Source organism: Prenolepis imparis, unplaced genomic scaffold (genome assembly GCF_030444845.1).
Source record: "Prenolepis imparis isolate NDT839.2.m4 unplaced genomic scaffold, iyPreImpa1.0 SCAF_5, whole genome shotgun sequence".
Classification (NCBI taxonomy): Eukaryota; Metazoa; Arthropoda; class Insecta; order Hymenoptera; family Formicidae; genus Prenolepis; species Prenolepis imparis.
Genome location: NW_028141163.1, coordinates 15,779,918 through 15,791,730, shown reverse-complemented (window position 1 = coordinate 15,791,730; position 11,813 = coordinate 15,779,918). Strand labels below are relative to the sequence as shown.

Sequence of the window (11,813 nt, the reverse complement as noted above, 5' to 3'; positions counted from 1 at the left end):
AAATTATAACTATATATACTATTATAACTATAGACAATACAAAAAGACTAAAAGACATCTTAAATAAAGAAGGAACACGAATATGGATGACGTTCCTCTTTGCATATGTGTCTCACTAATTTATTGTCACTGAGAAATATGCAAAACAAATTAAAATTGGCGATTATATATATATATATATATATATAATAATATAAAATATAAGAATGTTCATATTAATTTTTTCCAATTTCTTTTAAATAATGGAAAAGTTGTTTTTAATAAAAAATAAAAAAAATTTATCAAAAATTAATGATATTTGATTGATATCTTATTTATGTTTGCGAATATAAATTATCTATAGATAGGATTGTTGACGTATTATTGTCAGATGCTTATCGTTTTCAATAGTCTAATCTTGGAAGAATTGACTTGTTTTGAAATTGTTACGTATAGAAACGTGCTATTTTTTGCAAGAAACAAGTGCACCAGACGCAATAATTCTGTAAATAATATTTATATCGATAAATTACACATTAATATAAGTACGAATCAGAAACGCGGATGATAGTTTTATTATTAATATCTTTAAGAAGAAATTTTAAATGACTATATTAATTATGCAACGATAAATATTTTTATAAATATAGATAGTGCGGAAATTTAAAATAATCATCATTAAATTGTAAGATTAAAAGTCAGTTGTGAAATATATCATAATTCGCATCTGAAATCGTTATATATAAAAATTGTTTGTAATTAATTTCCGAGCGTTTATTGCCATCGCTATCAAGATCAAATCTTATACATCTAACAATAAGATTAAAAAATATGCAGAGATAAGGTGTATGAATAAAGGTTGCCGACTAATCACTGCGAAAATTAGGAAAACAACATATATTTATTTGCATAATATAATAAAGTAAAATGCAATAAAATGTAACACTGTCAAAACATGAACAACGCTTAATATCTTAATTAATAGGGGGTAGAAGAGATAGAGGTGTATATCAAACAAAACGAAATTCCAAACATATCGTGAGTATGTCAGCGCCGTTAATCACGTAATCAATAACGTCGCATGTGCTATTTGTGAAATATTATTTGAGTGATCGGAGCAGATGACTGGTTTAAGTTATGGCGCTGAATGAATGCAAGAGTGCAAAAAACACATTCCGATAGTTTTCGATATCTCGGAGAAATTAGACTTGCGATTGATTTTTCAATTCCTAGAAAAAAAATTCAATTTAATAAAATTCTATTTAAATAAATCGAAAATATACATTAAAAATTTTGCTTGGCTCAACTCAGTTATTTATTTAATTATTTAATTATTAATAATATCAAAATATCTAGTAGAAATAATACTAAAGTGTAAAAAAATTTATTTGAATACTTTGAAATGATTATGTTTAAAGAGATGAAGTTTTATATATCAGGATTATATAAATATCTTTTTTTCTATCTTATAAATTAATTATTGCATAAAACACATATATGCATATCATTATTGCATAATACACACATATGCATAGATTGTTCATATATTATCCAGATAGAGATAAAATTTAATAACACATATAAAGAAATTAATTGTCATGAAAGATAATTTCGTGATACGTACTGATGTGTAAAAGGATTCTAATTACAAGATTTAAAATGATACTCCTAAAAATCAGAATACATAATCTCCTGTGGTTTTTCAAATTTAATAGGCCGATAGAATGTGAGTGATTGATTCCATCCACGCGGTGCCGTATTATAATTCGTCAAATTATGGAGGCTGGCCAATTTCGGTCCAGTGTAATTATTATTCTCGTACAGTTTGTTTCCTGGAAATTGAGAGAAACGATATAAATTTGTACAAATATAAATAACGTAAAGAATTCATCGAGTTATAATTGAAATCAATATAATTTTGATGAGTATAACTTTCGATATACGAGGACGGAAAAATATTTTATGTAAATCCCCGTATTTTTATTGTAAAAAATAAATGTGAAAATCCAAATATATTTAGCAAAATTATATCGATCTCACTTCTTGAACTGCAAGAAAAAAAATTTCATTAAAGGGTGTCATATATAAATCAAAATTTAAAGAGAAATCATTCTTATTACATACCTTATTATACAAAAGATTATTGTATTATATAGTTTAAAAATTATTTTCGTGTCCTTTATATTTTGACACGATTTTGTATCTCTTTAATACACAAGAGAGATTTCGTATTTCTTCACACATAATTTAGCACAATATGTCTTAATTAAAATACATTTTCTACCGAGCACTAAGGATGTATGTTAAAGATCGTGTTGCGTGTTTACGATTTTGTATCTCTTTTATACACAAGAGAGATTTCGTATTTTTTTCACATAATTGAGCAATATAAAAATATATCTTCTACTGCGTACGATCTAAGGATGTATGTTAAAGATCGTTTTGCATGTTTTACATGTTTAGTAGCGATGGCAATAAGGATTACAATCAGGATTATAAAAGCACATGCGTGTTAACTTGCCTAATTCCGGGTTAACGTCACTGAGTTTGCACTCTGGCGTAGCGGTGCCTAAGAGATTATCCAAGACTGGTGTGCTACGCAGGTGTTTCTTGGTCTCGAGTATATCCTCTTGCGAAGCGACCATCGAGAGCATCAGCGACTTTGCTTCGGCCGGCATCTCAGCCTCGGTGTTAACGAATCTCGCCGAATCGATGCCGTTAGCATAAAGGCTTTCCAATTCCTGCGAGGCGGTCGAATGACGCCGAGTATCCGAATATTCGTCCTCGAACGCGAATGAGTACTCGCTGCTGTTGCAGCGATTCAACAGAGCAGAATTGCAATCTATAGATCCGGCCACGTTCGGATAGTCGTTGATTTCTTCCTCGGAATCGGTGTCATCCGTCGTGTATTCGCTCTCGTCAGTGGAAACGTAGCCGTTGCATCGGGCCTGCAGTTTTGCCGATCCCTCGTATTTCTCGTGTGCATTGTATAATTGTCCGTTGCATTGGGGCTGCAACTTCCTTTCGTAATTTCCACGTGTATCATATAACCGGCTGTTATATCGGGACTGTAGTTGGGTGGACCCTTCGTAGTTTTCGCGTGTGCTGTGTAATTTATTATGAGATAGTTTCTCGATTCGAGATTTCGCGTTTAATTCTTTAATCTTTTCTGTCCCGAGATGGACATACTAAGTATGTATTTTACAATTGCAGCAGAATTAAGCGAAAGACACGCTTAGACCTCATTTGAATGCATGCAATATTATGTGAATCTATTATGTTTGCGATTAAACTATACTAGAAAAACATATATTAATAAAAAAAGCGTTTTTTTGCTCGACTTTAACCGAGTAAATTAAGCTTCTGTGAAGTTTCCAAAATAATCACGAGCGAGACATTTAAATAATGTTGTTGCGAAAAGACGAAATGTTATGTATCTCACGATAAAAAGATTTTTAAAATAAAATTATAAATTATTAAATTATCATTTAAATTACTCCGAGAATTATTCAAATTCTCACCGTGCATATTCCTCCTCTCCATTATCATACTTGGCAGGGTTTCTCGTCTCGAAAAAACGCGCTATATCGTTGTCCAACGGACACTGTTGTACGATTGGAATGATCTTCGGACTGATCTGCTTATACTGCAGAATTGGTCTGCAGGTCTTCTCGAATTCTTGTATTAATTGCTTTACTGGTACAGGAGTGTACTCGTTTTCTTCATTATCATTCTGCATCTGGCTCTGTTGCTTATTTCCGATCTTATTGTCGATCACATTATCGCCGTACTTGTTGTCGAAACGTTGCTGAATTCCCGTGTCTTTGTTATTATAGCTCTGCACGTTGCAAAAGTTGGATTTCCTCGGTGACTGATAATTGTTAATGTATCTGTTATTGTTATTGGCGACAGCACGATAATTGGCGCGCCGATCATTAATAGATTCGTAAGCGATACGATGGGATTTTTCAACGATAGATGATCGAGATTGGTCCAGAGGGAAATCAGAGTCTGTGCCGACCGCAATTTCTCGCAGATAAATCTTTTTCACCTCGCTCGAGTGACCGCATCGATTAGTATTGCAGCAAGATCGATGCCTGTCTGCAACTCGCAAATTAAAATTGAAGCAACAAAACATAGCAGTTAGGAAAAGCCTTGCTGTGAGATCTTGTATGAGCAGCATCTTTTTGAAAAATTTAAAAAATGCGCACTTGAAAAGATCACACACAAAAGGGTAAAAACAAGAAATATATTAATTATCAAAATAAAAAAAGATATATATATATATAACTAGTGTTTATATAATTATAAAAATAAAAATAGATGTTTTTTATTTTTATAATGAAATCTTAGCTTACTTTTAGATTATATATTTTTACTCGGTTCTTATATTCTAATATTTTCTTTAAAATTTCAGATTTATACATCTGATTTTTCTTTAAAGTACAATGATATATCCTTTTTAATGTGAATGTTCTAGAATTATGTTATGTATCAGAAAACCTAAATATATCTTTTTAACATTTTTGAGCGCTTGGCAACATGGGTACTTTAATTAATCATTTTATCGCGAGATTTTTTAACGTTTACTTTAAATTTAATCTCTAATCGATCAGTCAAGTTACAAAAAAAATAATCGGCAGATATAGAGTTTATTGTTTGTTTTAGATATGCCGTTATAGCATGTCAGGCACGCGCGTTTCACGCCGATTAAATAACATCGATAACGCTTGCCAATTAGAGCATCAAAGATCGTTCAACTCGAGCTTCAACTGACCGTTCCAACATTGATCTCTATTTCGGAGACGTGTCAAGTACCTTCGACATTCTAGAACACTTCCCTATTGACGTACATCTAGTACGAAAAAGAGGACGAGTCTCTTCTAAAAATTTTCATATTTAATCAATACAAAATTGTATAATTGTGTTTCCTCTCTTTTTATATAATTATTATTAGAAGTTATATTATAATTAATATTATTATTATGTGAATATTTTTTAGTTATATTCTATATTAAACATTTTTTTAAAAAAGATATTGTAATAAAATGTCATTCTATATGTCAGAATGATAACTGAAAATTTCTAGCATGATTAAATCTGCTAAGCGAGAGATCACCTTGCATTTTCGGGATCATTATTCTCATTTACATGACACGTACCTGTTATCGGCATATTTGCACTCTCGACGGAAATGTCCACTGTAAAGGGATTATAAAATGATTTGTCAGTGCTCGAGATCGGCGTGTGAGGTGTCAACGATGACGACGTTACGAATTTCGCATTACCGTTAATTTCCTGAAACCACACAATGCAAATATTTTTGATTAAACGCAAAATAGTATCATTAATTTCCTGAAATTACGACGCAACTTTTACAATCATGCATAAGGCAAAACATTAACTCTTATTCCATAATTATTAGTACCATTAAATTTAATTTTTCAGAATATAATTTTAACAATATAACTTTGACAAGAGTAAGAATATTTTATTTATTTAATTTAAGCTTTTTTCTCAGTGAGAAAAAACTGTTACATAAGTTTGATTGATGATATGATAACAGGAAATTATTATTTCATGGATGTACACAAAGAATTAAAGTTGGCATGTAGCGATAAGAGACTTACCACTTTTTCCGGATATGTTGGTGTTTTTGGTGTGGCAGGAGTATTGGGTGTCTGTGGTTGTTCTTGGTCTTCCACCACCCACTTTTCCGATCTTTTCCTACGTTTCGCAAATATCTCGGCACCTACGAATTGTTTTGCCAACGTTATATACATAGTATAATAATACGTATATCATTTAGAGTTGGAAATGTTACAACTCTTTCAACAAAAGATTTCATCTTATATACACATTATATTATAGACATTTAAATTAAATAAAAACTTAAATAAAAAATTATATATATGTATATATAATGTGTAATATTATTAATTTAATTATTATATTATAATATTAATTTTATTTAATCGTGTGTAGCTCGTAGCTTGTATTCTCATTTAAATTATACACAGCACTTACCACGTCCCCTTTGATTATTCAAATCGCGAACAATGTCGAAAAGCTTCTCAGGATTTTTTGGTACAGGCGCAATATTGACTTCTTCGCCTAACGCCTGAATACCCTGAATGTCCAACACTTTTCCACATGGATTCATCACACATTTAAGGGGTAGTTTGTCCTATTGACAATAAGAGAAGTTTTATTCCATCGTGTGGAGCTATAACTTTATCGAAAGTTTCAAAGATATATAATACTATTGTACACTCTTTAAGTACCTTATGAACAGTTATGATCGATTCCTCTTCGTCCTCGACACCTGCGAAATGCTATCTATTATTACTGTATTATATTGTACAAAATGAAGAAAAAAATGAAATAATAGATCTAATGTATGTATCTTAAATGTAATGTGTTTAAAAGGATCGATACATACATATATTAAAAATATATATACTACTTAATTATTCATTAATTATTCATTGATGTTAAAATTCATAAAATTAATCAATTTAATCATAATAATTAAATTATCTTAATTATAATAACTAGTTTTTCTTAAATCAGTACGGTCCAGATAATTTCACATAACACGAATATCATACTTCTTGCAAACGAGAATGCGACAAGCATGCTTTTAATTGTAGAAACCAATTATTTAAAACAAATTTCGCATTGCATACCGTTTCCGTCGTGAATCCATTTAACAGATCGTTTTTTTCTATTCACATACATCGTCTGCCCTTTACTCTTGACGTTTTTCACGTCGCTGAGCGAATGCGAAATTCGACGTGCGAGTTCAACCTGATCCTCGACTGTAGGATGCGTAGGTGCGTAAAAGTACGAGGATGCAAACATTTTCTCTGAAAATTAATTTTTCACGTTGTTCTTAAAATCTCAACAAACTCCTTTTCCTCTGAAAGCTTCATAAATCATATTCTAGCATATAAATCGACTGGCACGTTTATCATTTAAAGAAAATTTCTTTTAAAATATATATTCTGTATGATATATTATTTTTATTATTAATTATAAGAAAACTTACTGTTTTTCGATTGCAGTATCTCATGAGAATCCGATGCTGGAGTAAGTAGCTTTTGCAAGTTAATCGGGGTAGTCTCGCCCCCTTCCTGTAGTTAAGAAATAATCGTTCAAATTTATATCAATCAAACGGAATAAATAACATTATATAAAATACTCAAAAATTATATTGTTCTTTTTCTCTGAATTTTCTTGCCAATCTTCACTCAATTATCTTTTAGTAAAATCGACAATTTCGTTAATTATGTTTAATTAGCAATAAAAAACATACACATTTTCATAATAAAAATTAAAATTATTCCAAAATCTAAATTTTACAAGAAATTTAACTTGACAAAAGTTTAAGGTTTATTCAAAATGTTAAAATAATAATATTTATAAATAGTATAAATATTTATATTGATTAAAGAAATATCGATTCAAAACTCTCACCCTCTTTCACATAAATGAAAGAGGGATGATTTATACATATATGAAAAAGTGATGTAAAATTAAACTTTAAGACGCATTTGAGAATTTAATATGCTTCTTCCTTTTACACAAAGCTTCAAAAACTCTGCTTTAAATGTTCCCCTCCTTAACTCACCATGCCGAAGTGCAATATTCTTGAAGTGAGATTCTCGAGGAAGTTCCTTTTGACTGGATCGTGTCTGTCGGACGGCTTGTAACCGCGGGAACGAATTACAACATTGTCCGCGGATACGCTACGTTGCAAATAATTCTTCTCTTGCAGGGAAGCTTCGCTGTACTTCACGCTAGACTTGTACTCGGCATCCTTGGTGCACGTGAGCCCGTACGACGTGTTGCTCAGAATGTTGAGCTTGGCGTTAGCGTGTCTGCGGACATTCGAAACGTTCGCAACACGATACGAATCCTCCATTTACGCAAACTCTACGAGATTTCGCGATGATCGTACAAACGTAGAGAATTAAAGCTATACAGAAAGCTTTGTAAAAAGCTACCGTAAAAAGTAGCAATATTTTTCGGGAAGAGATGATTTTAAATAAAAAAATATAAACATAATTCCTATTCTCTGAATAATTAAAACCTCCACTTTGATTACATCGATTGCAAGCAATTCAAAAAATATTCTCTAGATATTTTTTCAGTCTTTATATTTAAATGGAATTTAAAAATTGAATTTAAAGATTTCTCATTTAATATATTAATTTGATGAATATAAATATTTGATCGAACTATTGAAATTTATGGGCAAATTCTCTGGATTAATTATTTCATCATGAGTGACAATAATATTAATATTAATTCAAAAATGATTGCCAATAATATTTGCAACCAATCTGAAGAAACGCGAGTGCAACGCTTATAAAAATGCATGGAGCTTTCGTAAATAAAAATTCTTATTAAAATAACATCATATTTTCATTTTTTTGGGGTGAAAAGTAAATTAATATTAATTAAAAAATTTATAACTTAATATTACTAATCAATTTAAAGAATATTGTTTACTTCTTGTAAAATGGTCGGCAGAATTTTCTAAATGCGACACATCAATGATGCATCTCCTTGAAAATTTATTTTTTTTATTATTTTAACGCGAGCGAGCGATGGAAATTTAAATCCGAAAACAAAAAGCGAAAACTCGGTTGAAGTTTACAACCGAGTTTTCCACTTTTATCTAGATAACTGATTGGTTATACAAGATGAGCTAGAGAAAAACCCGAGATTCTACCTCGGCCGACGTACTGTGAAACCTGCCAGAGCTTTTTTGATGACAAGAAAATTGGTTGCCTTCCAAGCGGCCAATTAATTCCGCGTCGCGGTATTGGCAGTGCTACAACGAGCTCTGTGTAAAAGAAACGCTAAATTTATCTGTTGTAACGTAATACGCAATAACAGTTCGAGCGGTTATCTTCACGACGGAAGCGCGATCGGCAACCGTATTTATTCGAGATGTGTTGCGCAGAAAAAATAATAATGTAACGCTATGTTCGATAGACGAAGAGTTGATCTCTCGATCTGATAGATCGCAATTACATAAACGTTATCTAAATTACATTTAATAAGCACACAACGAAATTCTTTGTCTAGTGTTGTAAATTATGTGCTATATTAATTTAATATCTAATACTTAAGTTAAACGCGGATAATATATATACAAGTTATATTAACATTCATTTGTAATATTAATTTGATTCTCAAATTTGTATACTAATATATAAGTGTGTATTGTTTTCTTTCTCTTCTTTCTATTGTGTTAAGTCGTATTAGGAAAAGTAATATGACGCGATTCAATTCTAGCTACGCAATGGAATCGATACTTTGCTTTAAATAGATTGTTTGGTGGATGTTTGAGAGTTTCAAAGTCGGTCAAGCTGTTCGCGATACTATAGGCTCTTTGGCAGACTGAAATTTCGCGAAAGTTTTAATAGATCCAGAGAAAAAAAATAAGAGATTTTCTTCAACTTTAATCACTGTTCTTATCGTTTTACTAAAAAAAAAACAAACAAAAAAAAAAATGAAAATTATTCCCCATAATTTTTCAGAATAAATCTTTTCTATGCATATATCCTTTAGAAATTCGCGAAAGTGCTCTTTCTCTCTCATATTTTTCGCAATTATGATTAAACCTTCTTGGACATAGTGTTATCGTGATTACATGATGTTCATTTATCATTTATCAATCATAAAATAGTAGGCACATTAGTAAACACGATTGACATTTCTTATTTCACGCGCTCTCGCAAAAAAATACTCTCTCGCACACAAACGATAAGGAGATTAGTAAAAAAACAAAAAGAAAAAGAAAAAAAAGAGGAAAAAACCACACTCGATAAGAGCTTTTGCACTTTCTCCCTCTTTCTCACGATCTCATTTTTTCTTCAGATAGACAGAAACATTGCAAACAGAGATTTTACTTATCAAACGACGATCTCCTCATCGCGACGTGCGCACACACACAGAGAGGGTCAATCGTGTCCCTTCTTCGCCCACACTTTGTTTTCCTTCTTTCCTCGCGATTTATTTTTCCTGTAGCTTTACGTAATGCGCGACACCTCGGCAGCCTACACGCTTTGCCGAAGGTGGTCCGCCTAAATCCACGACGAGGGCTCCCTCGCTACGAGAAACGAATCTCGCATCTTGCAAAATACTCCCTGGCACACACTGACCGTTTCAACGCGAGAGCAGGCAGTGGACCAGGAGTCGTCATCATCGCCGCCGCCACCGCGACTCTCTAGAGCCAACGGTTACGGAGCGATTCATTGATAGAAAGAGAAGAAAAGCGAGAAAGAGAGAGCGAGAGAGCCGGAGGGAAACAAAATTTATTTTTATATCGAGCAAACTGCAGCGCGAGTCGTATTGCGAATGTTTTATATATCTTGCGTCTCCAGGAGAGAGACTTCTGCCAAAGAAAATACCATTGTCCGATATACGCGCGGTATCGATTCATTTATCGCTCGCTTCGCCTACATACGTGAATGGATATCTTCCGGAAACGGATCGACCGGACTTGGCGAGAGAAGTGTCACTTCCGTGGTGGAGGTTCGTGCCTTTCTCTCTTTCACGCGTACTTCTTTACAGCACTACACTGGTGCTACTACTATCAAGAGTGTACGGCCTCGCGACTTCTCTTCGCCGCGATGATCCGTCCGAGATCCGTCGAGCCCGTTGGCCGGGTCCGCACTTACATGCGATGAATTCCAAACACACGACCGGCGCACACGGTGCTTTATAATAGCGCCCAAACCTAAGCTATACAGCGCCTTCTCGCCGACTGGCGCGGGACGCCTTTCGGTAAAAATAGACCATCAGAAAGCGACACCTCAAGACTCGAGTCGAGCCAACGATGCTTGTCCGTTACGATTCGTCGTTGCGACGTACACAGCAAACAATAAATTGTTCGAGTCCGGGTTTATCGTTTATTAAGCGATCGCTCTAACAACTTATCCATTCTAACAATCTAGCTCCTCCATATAAGTGCTCTGGAAATACTAGAATATTGAACTGTAAAAACATTTCAAATAAAATATTCATTCTGCTTTCACAAATCTTTCCCCAATATTTGTCTCCGAATATTAATAAGAATACAATTTGGAAAAAAGAGAAATATGTAGATCATAATTATTTTTAAATGTAAGATATAATAGCGAGAAATAGAAGAATATAAATGAATAGATATTATATGTATTGTTTGTTTATACATACAAATTGTTAATTCGAAGTAATCTTCTTACATTTACTTTCAATCCCAATCATCAATATCTTGAACAATATCTGTATTTTCTTTCGGCAAATCATCATCCTCAATATTGTCGACTACCTTTTTCTTCTTTTTAAGCTTTTTCGTCTTATTGGGTAACTTTTCCGTTTCCGTTTCGATTTCGGTTCCTTTCACCCAAAACTCGAGCTCGCTCTCTTCTTCGCTATCCTCTGCATTTTGCTCATCAAGTTTCCGTTTTTCCATTTTTCTCACAACAGGTATATTAAATTCTTCTTCAGTCTTGTTGAGAAGTCTCAGCTGTTGTGATTCGTGAAGCTTAATCCAAGAGGCATAGAATTTAACTATCGCTGTACCATCCGTCTTTATCCTATTTTCCCAATTTGTTATTTGCACTGTATTTTTTAAATCAATCGTTAGTTTAGCACGTTCATTCTCAATGTACTTTCTATTTTCCTCGATCACAGATAAAAGATGTTTTATTTTCTTGCCGTAAGCTGCTATGTGGCATTTCTTCAGAAACGCCTTTAACTAGAAAGCAAAGAATATATATATTAATTTGATATTCTCTCAAATATCTATAATAAAAATTATATTTTTTAATTAT

The 11,813-nt window shown here is 32.7% G+C and overlaps 2 protein-coding genes across 6 annotated transcripts in view; both read right to left on the bottom strand.

Annotated features, from left to right (window-relative positions):
• Positions 1 to 861: 861 nt before the first annotated feature.
• On the bottom strand, positions 862 to 10,664 carry LOC145936766 (uncharacterized). Of its 5 annotated transcripts, none has more exons than XM_083039295.1 (12): positions 10,463 to 10,664; positions 7,613 to 7,862; positions 7,031 to 7,115; positions 6,669 to 6,848; positions 6,264 to 6,304; positions 6,007 to 6,166; positions 5,610 to 5,731; positions 5,142 to 5,277; positions 3,501 to 4,080; positions 2,501 to 3,084; positions 1,604 to 1,811; positions 862 to 1,208 (listed from the first exon to the last, which is right to left on the bottom strand). In XM_083039295.1, exons 2-11 carry the CDS (start codon positions 7,613 to 7,615, stop codon positions 1,648 to 1,650), a joined length of 2,055 nt encoding a protein of 684 aa, XP_082895421.1. In that variant the 5' UTR covers positions 7,616 to 7,862; positions 10,463 to 10,664; the 3' UTR covers positions 862 to 1,208; positions 1,604 to 1,647. The 5 variants fall into 5 exon arrangements, with proteins under 5 accessions (XP_082895421.1, XP_082895417.1, XP_082895419.1 ...); XM_083039291.1 differs by lacking the exon at positions 10,463 to 10,664 and adding an exon at positions 10,158 to 10,456; XM_083039293.1 differs by lacking the exon at positions 10,463 to 10,664 and adding an exon at positions 9,906 to 10,151.
• Positions 10,665 to 11,156: 492 nt separating this feature from the next.
• Positions 11,157 to 11,813, bottom strand: part of Noc2 (Nucleolar complex protein 2) — a 39,179-nt gene continuing 38,522 nt past the window's right edge. The window contains exon 15 of the mRNA XM_083039297.1: positions 11,157 to 11,737. Within this exon, the coding sequence (XP_082895423.1) occupies positions 11,231 to 11,737 (507 nt within the window). The 3' untranslated portion in view covers positions 11,157 to 11,230. The remainder of the gene's footprint in view (positions 11,738 to 11,813) is intronic.